At 42.0% G+C, this 27,244-nt stretch overlaps 1 protein-coding gene across 3 annotated transcripts in view; it reads left to right on the forward strand.

Annotated features, from left to right (window-relative positions):
* Positions 1–27,244, forward strand: part of LOC146549558 (uncharacterized) — a 49,833-nt gene that overhangs the window by 3,024 nt on the left and 19,565 nt on the right. The window contains exons 3-6 of one of the 3 annotated variants that reach the window (XR_014890392.1): positions 45–1,062; positions 2,261–2,401; positions 3,676–3,824; positions 14,805–14,988. Coding sequence is in view for 1 of the 3 variants with exons in the window: in XM_085262299.1 (XP_085118425.1) it covers positions 45–1,062; positions 2,261–2,401; positions 3,676–3,824; positions 14,805–14,876 (1,380 nt within the window). In the remaining 2 variants the exon portion in view is untranslated. The remainder of the gene's footprint in view (positions 1–44; positions 1,063–2,260; positions 2,402–3,675; positions 3,825–14,804; positions 14,989–27,244) is intronic. The other 2 variants (XR_014890393.1, XM_085262299.1) reach the window with 2 other exon arrangements.

Consider the following 27,244-nt stretch of genomic DNA (forward strand, 5'->3'; position numbering starts at 1 on the left):
GCATTATCCGTATTCGGCTAAAACTCGCTAATTAATGCAAGCAGTATTTTCCATTGTTTTTGATTTCGCAGTCCTGTCGGGAGAGGGATGTGCAAGATAAACAAAGGAGTGTTGAAAACTCTCTTCAGAAGATGCAGGTCTCTCAATCCAGCAGAACAGGCACACAGAGCTCAGTACCTGCACCTCAACATCTGGTGACAAATCCTGTCTGCTTTGAAGGCCACACCCCACACCTGCCAGACAGAGAAGGTTCTCTACACCCTTCTAAACTACCCGGGGATGAATGTGGAAGCAAGAAAGAGCAGAATGCAAGTAGGGGCTCAGACAGCTACTCTAGTGATGAGAGTGATGCTGTTAGTCTACCGGGGGTGCAAAGTTGTGCCAGCGACAGCAGCAATAATGACTCAGTGGTTAGTGCAAAAGTGGTGAAGAAAAAGGAAATTCCAAGCTCATCTGTTGAGCTAAGCTGCGACAATGAGCAGGATTCCTTTTTTACAGCTGATGAAGACTTTCCTGCTCTCACCACCATCAACGCTGGCATTCCGCTATCTCTCACAGGGCCTCCAGCCTTGGGGAAGATAAAAAGCCAGTGGGAGATTCCCCTTTCATTCCACCCACATGACATACCCACTGTCACGTTGGCAAGTGGCGTGAATGACCCTGTGCAGGCTCCCATCCAAGGCAAACCAGAAGCACCTGAGGCAAACTCAAAAACCAAAGCACCTCTTCCAGTGCAGGAAGAGGCTTATGACCTCTTGGCTGACTTCCCAGCCCTCCAGCCCCCAAAGAACCCTTTAGCGCTTGGTGGATTGCGTCAGAGGAATCCCAAGACCAACGATGCAAAGGGGAAAGGAGTTCTCATTTCTACTCCAAGCCACTGCCAAAGCTGTAGGGGTTCCCATGAGAGGAGATTGGAAAATTCGCCCCACGAGGTCTCCTCCATCTGTGCAGGAGATCAGAAATCTGTGCTGGACCTTCAAACATTTGGCACAGTCCGCCATCGCAACTCTCCCACCATCAGCTGTGAGCAACGGAAGGCCAACAAGCAGCCGCCGCCTAGAGGTAATAAATCTGCCATGTGTCTCTATGCCGTTAACATGCCTCTCCTTCTATCAGGCAGTATAAATAATCTGGTGCTGACAAATATAACTTTATGTCACTCTTAAAGCTTTCTGGAGCTAGAAATACTCTCACATTATCTCTTTCTGACAATGCATTATTAATATTAGAGACACCTTCGTACTTGGGTAATTAAAGACAGGAGAGGAGGAGCAGCAGCCTGTCCCAGGCAGAAACTCTAGCTTGTCAAAGAGTCCAGCTCTCAGACTGCTACATTTTTTTTTCTCCTCGGTTATTTTTGAAGCCCATTTAACGGAGCACTTTTGTTTCTGCCACGAAGCAGGTGGCTTTACTACTTTGTTTTCTGTCCTTGAGTTCTACTTACTGATAGAAAAATAGCCAGATGAAACATCAAAGCAACTTTACCAATCACAGGGCAGCGCTTTGCCACCTTTAATCCTCAACAAACACCCAGATGTGCGCACAAACTCACAGACACATCTGCGCTTGCAAACATTGCAAACATGTCTCTGTGTAGGTGTTAACACACTGTGATTCTGCATTGCTGTTGCTGAGAAGTACTTGCTCACTTGGATGACTCAGTGGGAAAATGTTCTTTTAATGAGGGGATTATTTTGCAGTGGCAAAGTGAATTACACGGTGAGCCTTCCTGTTGGTGTAGAACAGAGCACAGATATAAGTACACATGCATAAGTACATGTTCATTTTAAGTAGAGAGTATGCCTTGTACAGTGGATACAGTACCTCAAGGAACTTTGTGCTGGAGAAGTCGTTCCTTTCCTATTCCAGCTATATTTATATATCGTATGGAACAGTATAATCTATTTGGTCTTGTTTGATTTCCCCTCGCCTTTTTAACAGGTGCAGAGCTGTAACTGAAGGCGGCTCTGCTTTGCTCAGTAAATGTGCATATGTGATATACACACTGCTAGCCCTCCTCCAGCAGTTCGCAGCCAGCGCTGATATGATAGAATATACTCTCTGATAGCATGGCCCTGTTGATTCAATAGCACTTTGTCGATCCCCAGAGGGGGAGACTGCAGAAAATCTGTGGGGTTTTTTTGCAGCTGAGAAGAACACAGTTCTTTTTAGGCTTACTTATGGTACAGGCCAGACAGGACACAATGCATGCAAAATGCCCATAGCAGTAATCCGCGTTCCCTTGCTGTTCATATTGCAGTTGCAGGTGCAGATGGCGTGGGTGTCAGTGCCAGGTCCTGGGCTAATGCTGCCAAGGCAGGCATGAAGCAAGCAGCTGCCCCTCAGGAGAAAGCCAGACCTGCTACCTTTCAGCAGATAGTTACCATTAACAAAGCCAAAGGTAAACTTATATCTTGGCATCTGCAGGTAATGTGTGCTTGTGTGTGTGCGTATATATGTGTTGGATGACACATTCAGAGGGCATCGGATATTACGTTTCACTGTGGGCCCACATGAAGAATTCATCATGATCATTCCCGATCCCTTATTTTGCAGTGCTCTCAATGCTAAATGCTACAGAATGCCATTTTGTCCTTTACTCTGCTGCACCTCAAAGATCAAGCGTTTAGAGTTTTCATACATCCATATATCATTGTCAAATTAATTGTGATATTTTGGCATAATTACTGGATGCAAATGAGGCTGAAGTTGAAATGGCTGCTGCTCCATCTTGCACCATTGTTACTGTTTGTGACATCAATTAAAAATTGCCTTTTATCAAGCTCGACGTTGAACGCTGGCAGGTCTCTGGCACTGAGGTGGTCTGATATCGATATAAATAATAAAGTGGTGGTTTAACAACACGCACGTATCTTTCTGGTTCCAAATCAGATATTGAACAGAAATTTCATTAATCCATCTGTTTTCTGCCTCAGATCAAATTCTGCAAGTCAGATGTGGTTTTAAGAGGATCAAATTTGTATGTATGACTGGAATATGTTAAAACTTTGCTTTTAAATGTGATTAATTATCAAACTTGTCTTAATGAAATTATGATTTAGATTAGGCATGTATCTGCACATTTGGTCAATGAAATTATGTTTCTAAATTTCCCTGAAAAGAAAAAGAAAATCTGGGTATATCAGCAACTAAACTGAATGTTTCAGCCAGCTTCCTCTCCAGAGAAGCTGCTTCTGTGATTCTGTGTGTTTGCACTTACAGTTTAAATGCGGAGGAGCACACGCAGTTGTTTTCTGTATAAATTCAAATCTTTGGCACGCCTGTTTGGATGTGTTGCAGCAGAAGATGCATTAACAAGATGTTTAAACGACAGAGTGATGTAACCACTGCAGAAACTTTGCAAGGCAGTGGAGCTGAAAAATCAACAGTCTTCATGCTTTAGCTAAAAGTCTGTAAATAGTGTTTGAGTGATAAAAATGAATATTGTTGATGCTACTTTTGTACTATCAAAGTAAGACCCCCAAAGGGTATGTATACATGGGACATATCATATGTCCCATTTATGTATCCTAAAAAATACTATAATTTTCCTGGGATTCACTAAGGTAAAAACTGTTTGTTTGTTTTTTTTTAATTAAGAAAGTAGGTTCAGTATAGAAGCTTCCAGCATTCTCAATCTTACCTAGTTGTCCTTCATTTTTTTTGCTTTTAAAGCTGAATATGGTGCTACTCCAAAAATCAACAAGAAAGCAACAGTTTTCCATCCAGGATCAAATCAGAAGGTGATAACCTTGAAACAGTGCTGCTTTCACCCCTGCAACCAAATCCACTTTGTCAGATTTTGCAACCCTCCTGGCTATCAGGTGAGTGTACTAAACAGTTACTTCTCTACATTAGGGCTGTGCGATATGACCAAAATCTCATATTCCGATATAAGACATCTATCGTCCCGATAACAATATAAATCACAAAAATTTTATATTTTCTGTAAATTCTGTGAATCTCGAGCAGCTCGACTTGCGTGAAGTGTTTCCAGCTGGGTGTCGTGTACCTGGAGTCGAGTAACGATATATTTTTAGACATAAGTTGTAACGGACGCTGTTTTCTTTGTGAGTATTTATTACACGGCGTGCTGCGGGCAAAAGCCTGTTCTAACATTGGAGTCTAAGGTTTATTTTTTAGCACCCGACGGCTCTTTTTTTTTGCTTCTGATCCGTAAACACTCTGCATCTTTCACGTGATTCAGTTTATTTTGAAAAGTCTCAACAGGATCTTGAGCTTTATTGTGAAAGGTTTATGTGGAAAATAAACAAGCGGACACGCGATGCTGTTACCATTGTTGTTGCTAACAACGCATAAAAACAGGCGCTTGTCCATCCGTAGTGTGGTTATATTAAATATAAGAGAAAGAGAGAACTTTAAGAAATTAATACAGCCACTACTGTCACCATCAAAGCGATGAAAAAAATATTGCCGCAAACAGTTTGCGACACCACGAAACAAACGATAGCATAAAATGAAACGATAGACGTTTTTATATCGTCATCTGATATATATTGTTATATCGAACAGCCCTACTCTACATATATTTTGTTTTATTTGTGTTCAAGAGTGAGTTGTAGGGGTTGTACATGCGTGATTATTTTTTTAAAAACAGTATTTTTAAGTGTGCTCAGAGGCCCTTGGCTTTGTTCACCTGTAACCTCATTAAAGTCTTTTGACATTATGATCTCGATTGCTAATTTTGAGTCTTACTAAATACAGCCTGGTGTTAACTTTGTAAAGAAGAACAAGATAGAATAAAGTATTTGGGCAATATGAATATGCAATGTCTGTTGGCTTCAAGAAATGAAATAGTGACATCACAGTGGGCCTGTCCATCTTTTAAGTACAGTCTATGTTTAAACTATGGTCAGTCCAATAATGTTGCCAGCTTACAGCATTACCTAAGAGATAGAAACAGCACAGGCAATGACTTTACCGTCCAACCTTTGTCATGCTGAAGTATCTCATACCTAAGGAAAAAAGCTGTTATCATTTCAGCTACATCTGTTTTTACACCTACTTTCACTATATACTTGCAGAGTGGGCGGGTTCTGACAGACTAGTGTTGTTCAAACCAAATACAGCAAGTTGTGCAGTTACCTGACAGAAGCATCACATTCGGTCACGACTGTCACTCTTGCTGCTCTTCCCGGAGGAGCCACTGTGACTGAAGCACTGGCGATATAAAGAAAATGACTAGACATTATTATGTGACTGTTGTGATCCTGTGGTGTATCCTGAGTAATTACTTTTAGACAGCTGGTGGTATGATGCATACAGCAGGAATGTCCAGGAGAGCCTGTTTTACCTGAAATGAAGGTCCATGCTGCTAGTGACTGAATTGGGTTACCCATTCTTTTATTTTGGTGAATTTTGGATCTTTAAAACATTGCACTGAAGAAAAAGGACCCAGATCTCAGCCTGGCTAAACACCTATGGGTGATTTTTAGTATGTCAGCACCCTCCAGCACCATCATTAAACACCAAATGAATGCATATGCTTTAATGGAGAGATCCTCCATCCATGAAGCTGTTTGGGTATGAAGCTGTTTTGGCAGCTCCTTTCTAAGACATCCAAGACTCCTTAATCTTCCTTTTGTCTTGATTCAGAAAAGAGTTAGCAGTGTGAGTAAAGCGAGAAGAAAAAAAAGTTTCTTCTCTCCATTAAAAACAGAACACCACATTTTTATATCTTCACCTCTTTCTCACTCTGCCCTTTTTAGTCTCTGACCTATTTAAATTTGGGCTGCACTTTCTTTTAGCGTGTGCGATGGTGACAGTGACAGCAAGGCTTGCTGCACTCTAAGGTTTGCCCCTTTGGCCTAAGCACTACCAATCCAGCAGGATAATTACTAAAGCTGCAATGCACATTCCCCCTGGGTGGAAGTGGCAATGTGAAGGTCTCTTGATGTCTACTGAGAAATGAATTGCAAGGTGACGAGCCTGGGCAAGGGAGAGAGACTGGAGATGGAGAAACTGTAAAATGTGTGATGCTGATGGAGAGAGACATTATGAAAGTTTTATTTTTGGCAGCAAAACAGCTGATGCTGAGATTTAAGTAAATGTTTATAGATGGCGTGAAAACGTTATGAGTGCTATCTTAGACACTGACATATCTTCAAATCTTTCAGTCTGTCTTTGTCAGTGTTTTGCTCTCAGACATGTAGAGGTCTAACTCATGTGCCAGCTCTCCTTCTGATGCTCTCCATAACCTAAATATTCTGCTATAAAAGTTTCACAGGACAGAAAGAAAGGCTAGAATCTGGAAAGGAATATCTAAAAAGACCTTGTTCTATCTCTCCATCCTTGATGCTTCCCCTTGGTAGACTGTATGGATGAGAATATTCTGTAATATTCTGTAATATTCTGTAATATTCTGTAATATTCTGTATACTAATATACTAACTACTTTCTGAAAACCTCAAGGTCACTTAACTAGGTCATTAACTAGGTCATATATATATATATATATACATATATATTAGGGGTGCAACGATATTCGTATCGATATTGAACCGTTCGATACAGTGCTTTCGGTTCGGTACGCATATGTATCGAACAATACAACATTTGTAATTTATTTTATCAATTTTCCTTCTGACGATGCTGTCTGTGTGGAGCGCTCAGTGAATCTGCATTCGACTACTCCGCCTAGGCTCGACAGTGCAGCCTAGGCGGAGTAGTCGAATGCAGATTCACTGAGCGCTCAACACAGACAGCATCGTCAGAAGGAAGAGCGCAGGGCAAGCTAGCGAGACAGAAGTTAAGCTCTCCTTGTAACAGGCAAATTGAACCTCATTCAGATCTGGCGTTTGGAATTATTTTGGTTTTCATGTGACGTATGACCCTGAAGGTAAGCGAGTCATGGACTAAAGTAAAACAGTATGTTGGATGTGCCATGCAATGCTCAATTACATTGGTGTGAACTAGTGTGTTAGCGCAGTTAGCTCGTTAACGTGTTGGCCGTCTAGCCCCATGCACGGGGCGATCGGCGGTAGCTCGTTAACGGAGATTTGCCGTGTTGTGGCGTTAAGGTCATTTCAACGAGATTAACCTGAAAGCACTAGTGGGAACACAACGAATATGACTGCACATTTACGCCGACATCATCCTAGTGCAAAGACAAATACAACAAGCATGCTACTAACTTTAGCCGAGTCATTTAGACAGCTGTTAGCACATGATTCTCCTTATGCTGCTGAGAATATAGCCCAGAAGAAGCGGATAGTATAGCTTTTATTTTGGAAAGAGACATTTCTCTGTAATAAACTCTCTTTTCCAAAGATGAGTGATTCCTCAATCAGATACAGGGCTCGCAATATTGCTAGCCTGACGTCCCGGAGCTAGCGATTTTTTCAGTCGGGCTACCAAAATCTATCTCTTCCCTGCCCGTCGGGCTATTGTAGGAAAAATATATGTCAATGCTTTTGCATTCTTTCAGAAATGTAGCTGGGTAATTATGTCATTGGCATCGGTGAGCCACTGTCAATATGTGACATATTGAAGTTGCGTTTGAATTTGCGCTTGTTTTTTTGCTTTCACTTTGCAATCGTGCGAACTGTGTATAGAGAGCGACAGCACTGATCTGTGAGTGATGATAATTTGTGCACCAATTCCTCTGACATCGTCTTATTAATCGTTAGCTTACTATGCAAACATGACAAGTGAAATTTCCCGCAGCAAGCTTAAACATGTGAGAGGTTGATCGCGCAGAGAATCGCTGAGCTTATGTGAGTGAGTGTGTAAAAGCATTTCAGTTCTGCTGAGCCAAATAAGACAGGTCAGGGTGAAGAAGTGACAGCCAAAGAAAAGCTTACCACAAAACGGAGAAGTTATGACAAATCAGACTATGAGGCAAAAAGAAAGTGCAGCTTTATGGTTTCATGGACAAAATAATTTCTGTGGCTGCAATATGATGAGCTAAATAACCAGGGCTGCACATAAGTGGTCCGCAGGTGCGCATTCGCTGTCAAAATAAAAAACACGCACAAGGGTTAGGGTTAAATTTAAAAACCGTACTTTTGAGTTAAAATATATATTTATAATTTTAATAAATGACAAATAAAAAATGCATGAACATTTTTTTTGTATCGAAAAAATATCGAACCGTGACACCAAAGTATCGAACCGAACCGAACCGTGAATTTTGTGTATCGTTGCACCCCTAATATATATATATATATATATATATATATATATATACCCAAATGGCACCCTTACCCTTTGTAAGGGTGCCATTTGTAAGTAGCTAATATCCACCGAAGGGATGTTCGACTAATGCCACTCTCCAGTGATATGCGGTGAGTGCTATGCTGTGGGCTCTTGCTGAATGAAGCTAGGACAGCCACTGATGTTTCTTCATTAGTGACAGTTTTCTTGCGTCCACATTTTGGCAAATCCAACACTGAACCAGTTTCACGAAACTTAGCAAGCAGTTTGCTAACTGTAGCATGGGAGATGGGTGGTCTCGTAGGGTGTCTTGCATTGAAATCTGTTGCAATGACCTGGTTACTGTGTTCACCAGATATCAACACAATTTCGATCCGCTCCTCACGTGTTCACCTCTTCGACATGTCAATGGCTGTGAACAAAGAGAAACTTGTAAATAACTCATAAAATAATAAAGTTACGTTGAAACCAAGCACACCATTGTTTTTCTTGTGACATTACCAATAAGTTTGATGTGTCGCATGGCCCTCTTCCTATTGAAAAAACAAAAGTTGTATCCAAGAAGGCTGACTTCTAAATGGCCACCATGGTCACCACCCATCTTGAGGAGTTTGCCCCCTCACATGTACTAATGTGCCACAAACAGGACTTTAATATCACCAACCATTCCCATTTTATTACGGTTTATCCATATAAATGGCCCACCCTGTGTATATATATATATATATATATATATATTAGGGGTGCAACGATACACAAAATTCACGGTTCGGTTCGGTTCGATACTCTGGTGTCACGGTTCGATATTTTTTCGATACAAAAAAATGTTCACGCATTTTTAATTTGTCATTTATTAAAATTATAAATATATATTTTAACTCAAAAGTACAGTTTTTAAATTTAACCCTAACCCTTGTGCGTGTTTTTTATTTTGACAGCGAATGCGCACCTGCGGACCACTTATGTGCAGCCCTGGTTATTTAGCTCATCATATTGCAGCCACAGAAATTCTTTTGTCCATGAAACCATAAAGCTGCACTTTCTTTTTGCCTCATAGTCTGATTTGTCATAACTTCTCCGTTTTGTGGTAAGCTTTTCTTTGGCTGTCACTTCTTCACCCTGACCTGTCTTATTTGGCTCAGCAGAACTGAAATGCTTTTACACGCTCACTCACATAAGCTCAGCGATTCTCTGCGCGATCAACCTCTCACATGTTTAAGCTGCGGGAGATTTCACTTGTCATGTTTGCATAGTAAGCTAACGATTAATAAGACGATGTCAGAGGAATTGGTGCACAAATTATCATCACTCACAGATCAGTGCTGTCGCTCTCTATACACAGTTCGCACGATTGCAAAGTGAAAGCAAAAAAACAAGCGCAAATTCAAACGCAACTTCAATATGTCACATATTGACAGTGGCTCACCGATGCCAATGACATAATTACCCAGCTACATTTCTGAAAGAATGCAAAAGCATTGACATATATTTTTCCTACAATAGCCCGACGGGCAGGGAAGAGATAGATTTTGGTAGCCCGACTGAAAAAATCGCTAGCTCCGGGACGTCGGGCTAGCGATATTGCAAGCCCTGTATCTGATTGAGGAATCACTCATCTTTGGAAAAGAGAGTTTATTACAGAGAAATGTCTCTTTCCAAAATAAAAGCTATACTATCCGCTTCTTCTGGGTTATATTCTCAGCAGCATAAGGAGAATCATGTGCTAACAGCTGTCTAAATGACTCGGCTAAAGTTAGTAGCATGCTTGTTGTTTTTGTCTTTGCACTAGGATGATGTCGGCGTAAATGTGCAGTCATATTCGTTGTGTTCCCACTAGTGCTTTCAGGTTAATCTCGTTGAAATGACCTTAACGCCACAACACGGCAAATCTCCGTTAACGAGCTACTGCCGATCGCTCCGTGCATGGGGCTAGACGGCAAACACGTTAACGAGCTAACTGCGCTAACACACTAGTTCACACCAATGTAATTGAGCATTGCATGGCACATCCAACATACTGTTTTACTTTAGTCCATGACTCGCTTACCTTCAGGGTCATACGTCACATGAAAACCAAAATAATTCCAAACGCCAGATCTGAATGAGGTTCAATTTGCCTGTTGCAAGTAGAGCTTAACTTCTGTCTCGCTAGCTTGCCCTGCTCTCTTCCTTCTGACTATGCTGTCTGTGTGGAGCGCTCAGTGGATCTGCGCTCGACAGTGCAGCCTAGGCGGAGTAGTCGAACACAGATTCACTGAGCGCTCAACACAGACAGCATCGACAGAAGGAAAATTGATAAAATAAATTACAAATGTTGTATTGTTCGATACATATGCGTACCGAACCGAAAGCACTGTATCGAACGGTTCAATATCGATACGAATATCGTTGCACCCCTAATATATATATATATATATATATATATATATATGCCTGCAATATGAAGTGTTTCTAACTCTCAGCCTTTCAATAGGTCACTCGAGCCACTGTTAAGCATTGATTTAACCCTTTTCTGTCTCAAGAATTGAATTCATGATCCATTAGATACTACCTCAAAGAAAGAGCAATTAAGTTAAGCTCCTCTCATTGCACTAGGGAGTTGGCATACCTGAGCTAGTATTTGGGTGCCATGGCTTCAAATTTAAGAATGAAAAACCAAACAGAATCACAAACTGACAGTTAAAAATGTTCCACACTTGGCAGACACACAAAAAGAAACGAGTGGCCAAATTGTTCCATTTAGCAGCCTGATGGATTGGCTTTTGAAAATGGAGGATTTTCAGAAACACGGCACATTTGGGGAGCAGTGAGGAGGAAGGAGGGATGGCTTCAGCACCCCTCAGCCTGTGTGGTGTAATAGTGGCGGAGCCGTAGGCTGAAGTTTTCGCTCTCGCGTTCTTCTGTCTTCGTCCACCTAACAAGCCCGTCTTGAAGCTGTTGCTAGGCTACACTGGTCCGTTGTTATCCTCCGGCTGGTGGCATTTTCAGTCTTCATGTCTGCGTGTTCGTATCGGTGTGTGCGAGTGTATGTTTGATATCCTTAATGCAGAAAAAGACGGAAAGGCAAAGTGCAAAATGAAGGACAAGGAATATGATTAGAAGTTTGACCCTGAAGATCCACGAATTACATTAGTGCTTTGTGTGTTTAGCGGCATATCCAATTGATCAGAGTGGTATGATTACTACCTCTGATCATTAGTTAGATTAGTGAAGTTTAAGTGTCCTAATCACCCTGCAGTAAGGTAAGCACTAGATTGAAAAAAAATTAAGAATCTGTGTGCTTTCGTAATAGCAAATTTTGAGGTTTAATCAAAAATTTTAAGGCAAGTCTGTATACATATGTGCTCAAAACAGCCCCTAAGTTATCTGCAAGGTAATTATAGTAAACTAAAACTTAACAAAAAACAAAAACTACATGTAAAAAAGTTTAGTTAACTAAAACTAACTGAAACTGTTTTTGAACAGTTTCAAATAAAATAAAATAAAATAAAATGAAAGATAGAGGCACTTTCCTTAGTTTTAGATTTTTAGTGTGGTAAAATCCTTTCTAAAACTCGCCTTATTAGCATAATTTAACAGACAAAATTATTGAGACTTAAATCTTTACAAGACTGCTTTCATCTGCTTTCAAAAAGTTCTCTTTTTGTATTGTAATACCTGTACTGATTTCCCGAATCTTGCATATGCAGAGTGTTGCATAAACACACAGGGAGTGAAAAGAGGTGTGTGTAGAAGAAACACTGCATCACGGGAAGTCCACAGTAGCCTAGGCCTATTGCAGCACACCTAAAGAAGGCTTTAGGGCCTCCTGATCTACCCAAAAGGTAACCAGTAAAGCTTTCAAAGAATATGGGATGCTTGGAACAGTTTTCTCTTGTACGTCGAGCAGAAGACGCCTATAACTTTTAAGAGCTCCACTGATTGGCTGTAGGTCACGAGAGACACAGATGTTTCTGGGTCCATACAGTGTGAACCGTGCTCCGTGTCACCTGTCATGCTAACCCTTGATTTACTCTGAGGTTGCAGAAATTGCAGAACTACAGAAGGATATGGGAATATGATTAGCAGTCGCTCAGACGCATCAGTGAGAATGTGTACAGGGCCGACTGCACCGTCTGCCACTGGGTTTTCTCCATTAGTCATGGAGGAATCTGTGACATCAAACAACATGATGGAAAATCAAGAGGAGTGAAAGGCTGCAGATGGCACTTCCAAGTGACGGGAAATGATGATAGCCATCGGCCATAAAAAAGTGCATCATTGAGAGCCCTGAAGCTAAAATGTATCTCATTGTCCCAAATCCTGGAGATGTTTGCTCGATTCATGCGTCAGCTTACAATGTAGCAGATAATGTTTTGGCTACAGTTTCATGTTGTCTGGTATTGAGTGAGCAGTACAAAAGTCTATCAACTACCCTTATATGCTGAAACCTGACACTGAAGTGTCCCAGTGCCTAGAGTCAAAAAAAGTGAAGCCAAGGGGTCGCACTGCATATAAAGTTTTTAGAGCTCACTCTCTGCTCGTCATTCTGTTTTTGGATCACCACCTCCACCTCCCACCCGCATTCTGACATTATCAAATGGAGGGTAGAACAATGCATGAGCACCCTGCGTTGTAATCCCCAGCCAAAATGCAAATGACAAAGTATTATTATTAGTTTTATCATTATTGCACGGCTTTACGTCATGATAAATTACCTCTTGACTGCAATTGTCAACTGGATCTCTCCTCTAATTAGCTAATTTGCTCATCTACGCGGTGGAAAAGTGACTATGTGATTAATGTGATTTAGAGTCCAGCAAAATATGTAATAAACCTTGATTAATGAAAAATATTATTTAATAAGAATGACTGAACTCGGCACTTTTTTTTCTTTTTTAAATTATGATTGTGCGATAACACGGGCATGGAAAAGCAATAATCACTGATGCCTGAACATCACATAATGTTTTTTATCAATGACACAAAACTATGCGTAAAATTAAACAGGTCCCAGAAGTGGGTTATATTGTTTATTCTTGTATTTTACCAAATGGAGTACAAACTAACCAGCCCAGGTTTAGTTTGTGTTCCAAGCAAAGCATTCAGGCACATAACCACTTGTCAGGAAACTTATTGCTCTTTACAGTCATGTAATGAGTTGTCTTGTACAGCTGAGTAATCTTACTCCCTTACTCCTCCTGTCTCCTCTTTCCTCTCTCTCTCACACACGCACACACACACACACACACACACACACACACACACACACACACACACACACACACACACACACACGAGTGAAATAAAGTGAAAAGGAGGGCAGCACACCACAGTGCACAAGCACAACACAAGCCTTCGACTTGACTATGTTGTCAAGCAGCTGCTAATGTGTATTCAATATTGATGAACCTTGTTCTTTAGCCTCAGCTCTGCAACGTTTGCCCCACCCTGCGAGTTCAAAGGGACTGTCATTATTATGGTGTAATTCCAAGGAAGAAACGCACAACATTTGGATACACTGCTTATTTTGGTTCATGTCTTATAAAGTATGATTTGAATTATTGTTTAAAACACACTGGATTTTGCAATATTCTACTTCCTGGCCTCCTTTCAGATTAGCAAATATCAAATATCAAAATATCCAAAATACACATTACTCATATTCATTTTTTTCTACCTTTCTATTGGATGTTTGTACCAATTAGTACGTATTTAATGGTTATAATCTGCAAAACAATGCTTTCCCTAGAAATCAACTGCAGAAAAGACCTGCAGTTGACCTTTTCTGGTCGTTAAAATTATCATTGACATTCAAGAAAATATTTATGCTCAAAATTCTGACTTTAAGTAATCTGATTACATGTAATCTTTTCAGGTAATTTCTTTTTACAAGCTTTTACCAAGCATAATTTCTTTAACTAAAAATAATTTGAATAAATAAACTTTTTAATTACAGTTTTACTGACAATTATTGCAGCAAGTTTATCAGGGCAAACAAACATTAATTTTTTTTAGTGTAGTGTACTATACAATATCCAAAAATCTGCTATTCAAATAAGCACAATTGTTAATAGGTAATGCCTTATTTACACATTTAAACAGTATTTCAGAAAAATACTCACTGAAGAAAGGGTGGCTTTTAATCACAGTAAGAAACTGTTCAGCAAAGCAGTACCCTGTTCTGCTTTCACAATGTTATAGTACTTTTCGGCATTATTCACATTTCTAACATAGTGCAGTGTAGGTGTTTTGTTAGCTTTCTTTATTGAAAAAAACCCCCTCCCCAAAACAATTCGTACAAATTGTTTTCCTGAAAATATTACAGAAATTTGATCTCAGTTTCATTGTGTCTCTGAAATATTACACTCCAACAGTTTTCTGAACTCAAGTCTTTACTTATTTATTGGCTTTGCCAAGGCAAACATGCCTAACATGGTGAGGCTGTTTATCTGTGAAAGAATACCTCAGATCGAGTCCTCATTGACTTTTTTTTTGGCTTTACACCTTGTTAAACACTGATTCCTTCTTTCACATCCTAAGGCATGTTATTTGATCCTTCCTCTTCCTACATTTTTGCTCTCTCTTCATGCTTCAGTCTGTTGTTTGTATTCTTCTAATTATTTGTTTAATTGTCTGCCTTTTTCCAGCATTTTGGAGTCCAGCCGCATCAAGCCAACTATCCTCCAGGATTCAGCTGTCCCCGTTTTCCTTTCCAACAGGTGAGGCTCCAAACAAACCAATTCTCTGCTGTCCCCAAACCTTTGAGCCAGCTCTAATCTGCATTGCTGAATTTACCTCCAACACGCGAGTGTGTGCATGCCTGCCTCAACTGTGAGTTGGATCTCTATTGAGTCTTTTTTTATTTCGTGAAACTGTCAGCTTGTATTACATATAAAAGTCCTGCCAATGTGAAATAAATATTCCTCAGAGATTAACTAATCTCTTGCAAGAATGAGGCAAAATATAGGTCACATCAGATTCTGATAACGTGCACGTGTCTGTATGAATGTCTTGGGCATGAGCACATTTTGCGTGTATGGTTTGGTGTGTGTATTTGTGTGTAAAACCTGCCTCGCGTTATATAATTGAATATGGGGGGGTTGGGTTTTATTTGTGCGGATGTCACTCCTGATGGATGCTCCTCATAAGACAAGCACAATCAGGGATCATTCCTCATCTTGCCTCCCACTCCTTACCATTACTATCCATCATATTTTATTCACAAATTCAAGATCTTACTCTTTTTCCCCCCTCCTTCACTTTGTTGGCTCTGGTAGATAGTGGTGTCACAGAGAATTTCATGCTGCCACATGTTGTGTCTTTTCTGTCCTGATTGAGAAGGAGGCTGGCCGTCTTTAATAATAAGTCTCATGACCGTTACAAGGCGACGGGTAATGGTGGAGCTGTAGAACAGATGGCTTTTCACTTTGAACCAACACACATATATATATATACTGTAATTATACACTTTTATGGCTGCATTCTCATTGAAGATCTATTACTGACACAATACGGTTTCATGGTTTTTCACTGGACTGGTGCTCATTTCCTCCACCTAAGTCTCCTGTTATGATTGTAAGTTGTGTGTTGCCACAAGCTCGCTGAGTGGTCTACGTGCTAAAGTTAGCTAAAGAGAGTTATTGTAACTTCTCAACAATTTCAACATCACCCCCTAAGGAATGGCCTCAGGTAAGGTAAGGTGTTATGGACTTTCATAGAAACAGATATCCATGCCTCTGAATTTTAGAACACCCATCATGCGTTCCTGAATATCTGAGGTAGTTTGAGGCATCTTGAAATGCCTTGAGGCCCTGTTTTTTGGCAGTTATTTTGAAGCATCTTATAATGTCTCTGCAAACAAAATAATATATAGGGGTATATATTTTTCAGCCAAATTCTCATTAGTCAGACAATTGCTGGCAGTTCTTTCATATGATGAAATATGCTTCATCAATAGCCTCCCAGGATTAATCCTATTGCAGGAGGAACAGATTGTGAAAAAACAAGGATGTTTTGACACTTGAGCTTGGATTCAAGAGCCTGGCAGCATCAGCTACACTTTGATCAAGCTGGATCGGATCCTGTGCTCTCATCAAAACAGAAAAACCCATATGATAATGAAATGAAAGGAGGAATTTCAGTGTTTTTGCTCTGTAGTTGTAATGCTGGGACCACCTGTCGATATACACTCAACAAAAATATAAACGCAACACCTTTGTTACTGCTCCCATTCCCCATGGGATGGACGTAGAGACCTAAAATTCATTCCAGATACACAATATAACCATCCCTCCCAAACAGTGGTCACAAATCAGTCCAAATGTGTGGTAGTGGGCACATCTGCTATATTGAGATAATCCATCCCACCTCACAGGTGTGCCACATCAGGATGCTGATCTGACATCATGAGTAGTGCACAGGTGTACCTCAGACTGCCCACAACAAAAGGCCACCCTGGAATGTGCAGTTTTGTCTCACAGCAAAATGCCACAGATGCCACAAGCAATGAGGGAGCGTGCAATTGGCATGCTGACAGCAGGAATGTCAACCAGATCTGTCGCCCGTGCATTGAATGTTCATTTCTCAACCATAAGCCGTCTCCACAGGCGTTTCAGAGAATATGGCAGCACATCCAACCGGCCTCACAACCGCAGACCTCGTGTAACCACACCAGCCCAGGACCTCCACATCCAGCAGGTTCACCTCCAAGATCGTCTGAGACCAGCCACCCAGACAGCTGCTGGAACAATTGGTTTGCACAACCAAACAATTTCTGCACAAACTGTCAGAAACCGTCTCAGGGACGCTCAACTGCATGCCCGTCGTCCTCATCGGGGTCTTGACCTGACTCCACACAGACTTGTGTGGGCAAATGCTCACATTCGATGGCGTCTGGCACGTTGGAGAGGTGTGCGCTTCACGGATGAATCATGGTTCACATTGTTCAGGGCAGATGGCAGCTGAGAATGTCCCAGTTCTTGCATGGCCAGCATACTCACCGGACATGTCACCCATTGAGCATGTTCGGGATGTGCTTGACCGGCGTATACGACAGCGTGTACCAGTTCCCACGAATATCCAACAACCTCGCACAGCCATTGAAGTGGAGTGGACCAACATTCCACAGGCCACAATTGACAATCTGATAGACTCCATGCGACGATGTGTTGCACTGCATGAGGCAAATGGTGGTCACACCAGATACTGACCGGTTCTGGGTCCCCAGACCCCCAATAGCGCAAAAAACTGCACATTCCAGGGTGGCCTTTTGTTGTGGGCAGTCTGAGGTACACCTGTGCACTACTCATGATGTCAGATCAGCATCCTGATGTGGCACACCTGTGAGGTGGGATGGATTATCTCAATATAGCAGATGTGCCCACTACCACACATTTGGACTGATTTGTGACCACTGTTTGGGAGGGATGGTTATATTGTGTATCTGGAATGAATTTTAGGTCTCTACGTCCATCCCATGGGGAATGGGAGCAAAAACAAAGGTGTTGCGTTTATATTTTTGTTGAGTGTAGTTCTATCTTGTGAAATTGTTTGAGAATAACCAGGTACTGGAGCCGAGTTGTATAAAGCATAGGGCACCGATTAATTTCTTTTGAGCACATGACTTCATATTGTGAAAATATATGCAGGTTTTATTTAAATAAAGGGAAAAATTTAGAGAAGAAGAAATCTGCATGAATGTGATTTTGGAGATGAAAAATAGTTTGTTGCTGTATCTTACTGACCAAAACTTTACTGAAATGCCGCTTATTCCCCCGTATAGACTAGCTTGCAGCTAGTCTATAGTTTAAATGAAATATCATTTCTCAGTATCATTGGGACACTGACCAAAGAGAACACAGGGCTAATATACACAGAGGGAGCAATCAGGGAATAAGAGACAGGAGGGAAACACAGCTGGGACAAATCAGGGCTGTCGAGACTAAGGAAGCAAAACCAGATGCATTAACATAAGACATGGACCTTCAAAGTAAAACAGGAAACATAACACAGAGACGCAGACTTGACACAGGGATTCAGCAACTATGGAACAGAACAGAAACCAGAAGGCACAACTCTGACAAACTAAACACAAGGACCCAGAGATCAAAAACAGAAAACACTGGAGCCCAGCAAACAAGTCAAAACAACCAAACAAACAAAAAAAAGGTTCACAAAAGTCGCAGGCGGCCAGGAAAACCGCTCCGAAAAAAGTTCAGGGGGCTGGCCCGGAAGCTGACGGCACAACACTCCAAAATCAATGGTGGCAACAAAGACGAAGGAGATGATGTCCAGCCAACACCCTGGAAAGTGGCCGGACAGGATGAGGACGTGGAGGCCGGACAGGATGAGGACGTGCAGGCAGGACGAGGACGTGCAGGCCGGACAGGACGAGGACGTGGAGGCTGGACAGGATGAGGTGGCGCTGAGACCTCTGGTGCAGACGAAGCAGAACCAGCCCGTGCGGAGGCCTTAGGCAGAGACGAAACAGGACGGGGTGAGGCAGGACCAGATGGCAGCACGCCAACCGCAGGCGACAGAATTGGTGGTGGCACTGCAGGTGGCAGTGTGGAAACTGCAGGAGGTGGCTCTGCAGGCGACGAAGACTGGATGGGCCCCTCGGACCCTCCAGCGGAGGCAGGTTGCTGGACCGGTCCCTCGGACCCTCCAGCGGAGACAGAAGGCTGGACGGGCCCCTTGGACCCTTCAGCCTGGACGGAGGATGGCTGGCGCAGTTCTCCAGAACCGCCAGCGGGAACAACAGACTGCTGGACGGGCCCGTCGGACCCTCCAGCAGGAACAGGTGGCTGGACAGGCCCCTCGGACCCTCCAGTGGAGACAGAAGGCTGGACGGGCTCCTCGGACCCTTCAGCGTGGACGGAAGACGGCTGGAGCGCTTCTCCAGAACCCCCAGCGGGAACAACAGACAAAGGCCGGACGGGCCCTTCGGACCCTCCAGCAGGAGCAGGTGGCAGAACAGATGACTAAGGAGAGGAGTGGCAGTGGCAAGGGCACAGTTTCCTTCGGGATGAGGGAACAGGAACCGGTGGAGAAATGGAGACCTCATCCTCTGACCACATAGCGGCCAGGAAAAAGGCAGGAAAACGAGGTCCTGGCTGGCGTGGGGAGGGAGAGGAAGTCCGTGGCAGCGTTGAGGCAGGTAGAGAGTGTGTGTTGTCCTGGGGCAGCGGTAAAGAAGTGGAGGTGGAGATAGAGAGAGCAAGCTTGCCAACCCTCATTTGCTCCCTCCAGGCAGCTATAGAGCTGCCCAGCACAGTGTCTGTAGAAAACTAGCATCTACTGCACTTAGCCCAACCGCCATGGTCCTCATCATCCTAGTTTTCTTTCAAGCATGTCTGAGGACCGTGAATATATTTTGTTGGAGTTGGAGCAGAAGTTATGTGGACTTTCTGTGGAAGAACTGCTCAGGGTATGTGAACTACGTAATATTACAGAAAAGCACAACAAAGAAATACAAAGCAAATCTCGCAGAGCTCTCGTTAAGCTTATTAGCCAGTTCTGTGAACGAGAAGAATTTTTCCAACGAGAGCATAAAGGCATGTCGGTGCTTCTGGAGCTAAATGATGTGCTGGCTTTGCTGGTGGAGGCACGGTCAGTGGCTGTTGGTGCGGGAGCGGCGGCCAGACAGACAGAGCGGGGATGACGGCGGAGACTGTGCACGAGGGGCAACTCGCAGCGGCGCGGGCACCTCCGGAGCGGCGGACAAGCCCGATGACATCGCTGGAGCATCAGGTGGCCATGAGGACGTCGCTGGACGGCGAAACACAGTGCAGGGGGAGATACTGCATTGGCAACAGTTTCATCAGGTGGATTCAGAAAAGACTTCAGGATAAGTGGACATTTGGGTGACTCAACAGCTAAAGACACGCTGAGTTTCAGTAGGTTAGAGCACCAGATAGAAAGCGACTTAAAAACGGGCTACTCTGAAGCTGAGATCGTGGAGGCTGTCATACGTCCCATCAGTCCTGAGTTAAAATTAAGGAGCTATTTGGAAGGGAAAGAGGATCTCGTATTAACCAGCCTGAGACAAGTTCTAAAAGCCCATCATGCAGAAATAGATGTATCAGCAATTAACCAAGGCTACACCCACTTGAGTTCCTGATTAGAGTGCTGGATTTGCCTCAAAAAATTATTTTTGCATCTGAGCGCGCCCAGTCTAGCCTAAAGTACAACAAAGAACTTGTTCAAAGTCAATGTTTTCAATCCATTAGAACGGGTCTTCTAAGTAACAATGTCAGAGCAGAAATGAGAGTATATTTACAGGATGAAAACTGTAGCGATGAACTCTTATTAATGAAAATGCAAACAGCCCAGTACAATGAAAGCGAAAGAGCGTTAAAGGTAAAAGTCCACTGGTCTTTTAGAACAGGACTAAATGTAGTTGAGCAGAATGTGGCACTTAGTGATCCCTGCACAAGCCAGCCTGATACAAAACCAGCTAAACCCCTCAAACCCTTATTTGCAAAAATTGAGGAAAGTAACTCAGCAATCAGGGACCTTAAAGGACAGGTAGCTTCACTAGTACAAACTGTCCAACGGGATAGAAGTGGTGACGGTGATAGGCAAGCCAGGGTGTACAGAAAGGCAGCTCACAGACCAAAAAGGCGAAGCTGTGCATGTCAACAAGAAAACAGGGACTGTGACCATTGTTTCAAATGTGGCAGTGACTCTCACTGGGCAAAAGGATGTAAAGTAAGGGGAGCTCAGAAGCAGGGAAACTGGGCGGGGCTGTGACTGCGGGACAAGCCACAGCCTCAGCACCAATGTCCCCAATGTGATAACATTCCCAAGGCCCAAAGCTTATCCCATGCATCACCAACTGACTCAGGAAATCCTAAAATTAGGAACCAACCCCCAAACGTGTTCAATCTGAGTACCAAAAAAAAAAGAAAAGAAGCACAGCTTGTGGGCAAAAAGTGTCTAGTATGGTGTAGAAAAAACTGCAAAACACAGGCACTGTGGGACACGGGAGTCCAAGTTTCAATATTGAGCGCATGCTGGAAATCAGACAATTTACCTCACTTAGAAGTTCACCCCATCAGTGATTTACTAAGTAAGGATGACCTTTTAGACTTAAGAGCCGTAAATGGATCTTAAGTCCCTTTCCAGGGTTGGGTAGAAGTTAGCCTTAGCCTTTGTGATCCGAGAGGAAAAGCTGCAGCTCAGAATGAAGTTCGGGTTCCAATCCTAGTAAGTCACGATGTGGTGCAGAAACCAATAGTAGGGTTTAATGCTATTGAGGAACTGATAGAAAAAGACACTACTCAGTCCAGTGAAAGCTTGTCTTTACTCAGAAATTCATTAAGAGTAGGACCAAACAAAGCAGAAGCACTGTTGAACCTTATACATACCACCAGTAGTAAGATAGTTACTTATCCTGTCAGATCAGGACGCAAAGCTATTGTTGTACCGAGTGGAGAAATGCACAGCATTAGTTGTTCCATCAAAACAGACTTAAAGGTAAAAAGTGAAATGCTTTTTGAGTCGGATGAAAACCTGTCTTTAGCTGAGGGTCTGAAATCTAACTGCCAGTTGCTGTATGTATCAGACAATGCCCGCAAAGTCAATATCTATGTTACTAATGTTACCAAACATGACATTGTTTTGCCACCTAAAACCCTTCTAGGTAACATAGAGAGGGTAACACACAGTTATCCTGTGAATCTCAAAGAAGCTCAGATAGGTTCGGTTGTAGAAAAAGACAATCAGAACTCACCTAGCTTACCAGAAGAACCTTGGGAACCACCTGTTAATTTGGGCCACCTTAACACAGAACAACAGGCAGCTGTCATGGAAATGTTAAGAGAGGAGTCAGGCGCATTTGCTAAACACAAAGAGGAAGTTGGTTACATAAAAAAATCTAAAAATGGATATCAAACTCACTGATCAGATTCCTGTAGCCAAATCCTATAATGCGGTCCCACGTGCTGTCTATGATGAAGTAAAAAATCACATTCAGGACTTGTTACAAAAGGATTTTATTTGCAAATCAACCTCACAATATGCCTCTCCAATAGTGTGTGTGAGGAGGCGGGATGGAGGCCGGAGACTGTGTGTCGATTATAGGGGTCTCAATAAAAAGACCATTCCAGACAGACACCCTATTCCACGAATACAGGAAATCCTTGATGGACTTGGCGGCAATATGTGGTTTAGTGTGCTTGACCAAGGCAAAGCGTACTATCAAGGTGAAATCAGCGAAGACTCGAAAAAATATACAGCCTTTCCAACATCCTGGGGGCTGTATGAATGGAATAGGATCCCATTTGGACTCACCAATGCACCTGCAGCTTTCCAGCGGAGCATGGAGGAAAGTTTGGAAGGCTTGAGGGACAAAATATGCACTCCATATTTAGATGATGTTTTAGTGTACAGTCAAACATTTGAGCACATTTGAGTACATTTGAAGTTTTGAGATCAGTTCTCAAATGTCAGCAGGCTTGGGGAGTAAAACTAAGACCTGATAAATGTGACTTGTTTAAAAATGAGGTCCGCAATGTGGGCAAAATCATTTCAGCAAACGGTTACAAAATGGATGAAAAAGAGGTACAAGCAATACGAGCTTTGAAGGACAACCCACCAACAAACATTAAAGAGCTGAGAAAGCTTTTAGGATTTTTAGGATATTTCCGAAGCTATGTACAAGATTTTTCAAGACATGTGAAGTGCCTATATGATTTACTCTCAGTTGACCACACCCAAACACCAGCGCGGTCAGCCAAGGCGGGGCATGCTGCACCGGCCCAAAAAATCATATGGAGTGACAGCCACCAAAAAGCACTAGACTATTTGGTGGATGTTTTGACTAATTCACCCATGATGGCTTATCCTAAGTTTGAGGATCCCGTCATTCTGCACATCGATGCATCAGAAGAAGGCCTTGGTGCAGTTTTGTACCAGAGGCAGGACAGTAAATTAAGAGTAACTGGATATGGATCAAGAACATTAACACAGGCTGAGAAGAACTACAGGTGGCACTCAGGGAAACTTGAGTTTTTGGCACGGTGACTGAGTGCTTTAGAGACTACTTGTCCTATGCTCCCTCAGTGACAGTATATAGTGACAACAACCCTTTAAACTACATTTTAGGCACAGCTAAACTAAATGTGACAGGACACAGATGGGTTTCCGAGTTGGCTGATTTTAACATAACACTGAAATACCGACTCGGAAACAGTAACGATGCAGACTTTTTGTCCAGAACACCTTCTAGTATGGACTCATACATGTTAGAATGTAATGAGCTGTGTTCGCCTGAAGTGTTAAGCGCAGTAATGAATGCCATTGAAACACAGGAAGAAAAACAACTGGATTGGATATCAGCTATAACATGCAATCCAGAAGTAAATAAAATACTTACAGAAACTCAGCCAGATGTGAGAATCACAACACAGGAGCTATTACAAGCTCAAAAGCAGGACTCTGCCATAGCTTATGTTCTCAACTTAAAAAGTACAGGTGCAAGCTTTGACAAAACATCAGCGACCAAAAATCCTAAAGTAAAACAGCTTCTACATGAGTGGAAAATGGGTCACTTGGGGGTGGACCGTGTGATGAATTTGGCAAGGAGTAGGTTTTATTGGCCGAATATGTACAAAGATATTGAGTTTTTCATCACACAGGTGTGCAAATGTAATATTCAGAAACAAAACACAGTTCAGTGTAGGGCCCCCATGTGTCACGTGCCGGCTACTGCACCCTTTGAAATGGTTTCAATAGACTATGTCCATCTCGAAAAAAGCAGGGGAAGGTATGAGGATATTTTAGTATTACAGGTCAACTTCACCAAGTTTGCTCAAGTCTACCCTAAACGCAACAAATCTGGCAAAACAACAGCAGATAAAATTTTTAATGACTTTTCCTTGAAATTTGGTTTTCCTGGTAAATTACATCATGATCAAGGCAGAGAATTTGAAAACCATTTATTCAAACAGCTGCAGAAGTACACAGGAATAGCCAATTCAAAGACTACACCCTACCATCCACAGGGGAACCCAATGGAAAGGTTTAATCGCAACTTGCTGTCAATGCTGCTGTAAACAAAGTTGTGCATGCCTATAATTGCACAACTAGTGACTCGACAGGATACTCATCCTTTTATTTACTCTTTGGTAGACATCCACGTCTCCCTATTGATTTTAATTTTTGGACTGAGTGATTACATGAGGATTATGGAGTGGTGTAACAGTTGCATTACCCAATTTTGCCCAAACTTTAGCTGTCTATCAGATGGTCACATCTGACTTTAGAATATTTTAGTATACAAATGAGTTTATGGTTGACTCAGTGACTACAAGGTGTGTTTTTGCTGATATGCTGCATTGGTTTTTCCAAATGTGGTCCTGTGGTTTGACCAAATATCTCTGTTTTGGTCTCATCTGACCTCATTTGGTCTTTCCAAACCCAAGCTATGCTACCTTGTGTGTGTGTGTGTGTGTGTGTGTGTGTGTGTGTGTGTGTGTGTGTGTGTGTGTGTGTGTGTGTGTGTTTTTAAGAGCAACTACCCTTCCTCCTGGGAATCCTTCCAAAAAAACGCATTCTTGTCCAGAGTCTGAGATGTGGCTCTTTGACACTTTCGGAGCTTGAGGTGAATTTGCTTGGAAATCTACTCCTGGGAAGGCTGGCAACTGACTTGGATGTCTTCGACTTGTTTCTATCTGTAGGATCCCATATGGTAAAGAAATAGTAAAAACTTTGATTTACTCATGAAAGTGGCCACTCTTTGATTACTTTCATATATTGTTTTAATATGTATCCAAAACATACAAGTTTCGTTTATATAATTTTTCAAGGGATCTTATATCTGTTTTCACTCTTGTATGCTTTTCATACAAGTTTCACACAAGACAGATACAAACTTTATAAAATTTATATATATCTTTTCCATATGGGATGATGGACTTCCAGCTCTTCTTAGACTGATGTGCAGCAAAAATAATTTTTCTATGGTCACTGCTGTTGTTTTTCCTCCTTAGTTATGTGGTACCACACATCCCAATGCTCCAGATCAGCAAACTACCAATTCTGCTGCTTTTGTAGAGGTGCTCACAGTTACTCAATTAATCACGTGCCTTTGATTAGATTAACCTGGCTGCTACTTACTCTGTTAATTCCTGTGAAAGCTGTAGGGGTTGTAAATTTTGCATAGACCGTTTCTGTTTAGTTTTTTGTTTAATAATAATAGTGTAACATGTATATATGATGTAATATTTTATAGTTCATCTGAGGTCATAGTAAATTCATTGTAAGACCTGTTAAGGACCAGATTATTTTTATTATGTCCTGATATGTAAAACCTTAGACCTGAAAGTCAAAATACTTATGGTATTGTGCTGCATTGCACTATACTGTGCTTTAGAAAAAAAACCCACATACATAAATGAGAAACACAGCATGCCTATCACTGAATGGTCTTTCCATAAAGATTCATAATGGTTCCTGCTATATATGAAGTGGTTGTGATCACAGCTTATGGTGCTTAAAATCCACCTATAACATGCTATATGTATAGATTTAACAACTTCTCACTAGGTTGTGAAAAAAGGTGAAAAATACACAGTGTGTGATCACAGCACCTACTGACTTTTTCTTGTACTGTCAAACTGGCAGCTTACTGCTAGCAAAAGGACACTAGTGACATTCATCTAAGTATTTACTGATGCATCACTTTGATTTAAAAAAAAAAGCAATTTATTCACAGCATAAACACCTTGCAGTTTTTATTGTTTTTAATGTCTGAGAACAAATATTGAGTGCATATCTTTTTAATCGGTTTATTTTCCCTCAGAGCGCAGCGTGTGCATGAGAGTATCTGCATGTACCTTCCACCTTCAAACCACTGTGTGATGATTGTTCTCTAAATTATGACTCTGTTGAAAAATAAAAAAAAACAGTCCTCTGGCTGTGGTCATTTATGTTCACAATTTGTAATTGCTGTCAGTTAGAAGCTGATTTACAGGGGTTTGTGTCTTTATTCACCCCGAGTGAAGCTTTTGTACACAGCTGTGCCTGTATGTGTCTGCTTGTTATGCATCATACATTTGATAGGTGGGTGAACAGCCGTTGCCAGAGGAGCCCATTTCTCAGTTAGCTTCAAACAGACAGTCTAATAGCTGCTCAAAGGACACATATGCCTCACGCTGTCTCCTTTTCCCCCTCCTTGCTTTTTACTGAGGCAGAAATGTGCCTTGTTGTGGTGAAATGAGTAAAGATTTGACTGAGTCGATGAAAGCTGTAATTAATATTTAACAAAACTCTTTCAACTTACATGGCACCACTGCCAAGTTGAACCAGACGAGAGGCAGAAGAACAGCGGAGACGTAAATGAGCGGGAAAAGGAGAAAGGGAAAGAATAGAGCCTTTTAATTTCTGGCTGGAGTCCCGAAACTCAGAAATAGATCTTGGCTTCTATAACACATGCAATTGAATGATGGTATACTTGTTGATTTTCCATGATTGAAGCTTACGTTCACGAGGACATCGGCATACAGCAGGGCTGCTTTGGCTCAGATACTCCCTTGATGTTATCTGTCAGTAGGAAAGACGTCTACATTTTTTTTCCTCGTGTCTTGACATATTAAGCAAGTAAACAAGCACCCCGTGGTGCACGGAGGTGCATGGAGCACAGCAAAACTCACACATACTGTAGCGCTCAGTAATATGGAACACCTCCACCCACTTCTTCACAGAAAAGACAGAGGGGAGGAGATGAAGACACAGGAAGAAAGTCATGAGGTAAATAAGAAAAAAACAAGAACAGGAGAAGAAGAACAGAAAGGGGTTGGATGCTTAATAGATTATTCCAAAGCTTTCTCTGCACTTATCTGATGTGCTGATTTGGTTTTTCATACGCATGTCACTTCAGTCTGCTTAATAAAAAGTTGGGTAAAGATACTAAAGCATTGTCTGTTGTGACAGCATCATCATTTTTGTTATTTGAGCTAATCAAAACCACCCATGACCTGTTGGCCTCAGAACATGAACTGTCACTATAGGTGCTTGAAAGTCAGTAGCTTCTTTTCACCATAGCTTACCTCAGACCCATTTGCTTTATTTGTTTGCTTGTTTT

This window comes from Mchenga conophoros, linkage group LG22 (assembly GCF_057382185.1).
Source record: "Mchenga conophoros isolate Kocher_MC1m ecotype Shallow Benthic linkage group LG22, M_conophoros_male_GT1.1, whole genome shotgun sequence".
Classification (NCBI taxonomy): Eukaryota; Metazoa; Chordata; class Actinopteri; order Cichliformes; family Cichlidae; genus Mchenga; species Mchenga conophoros.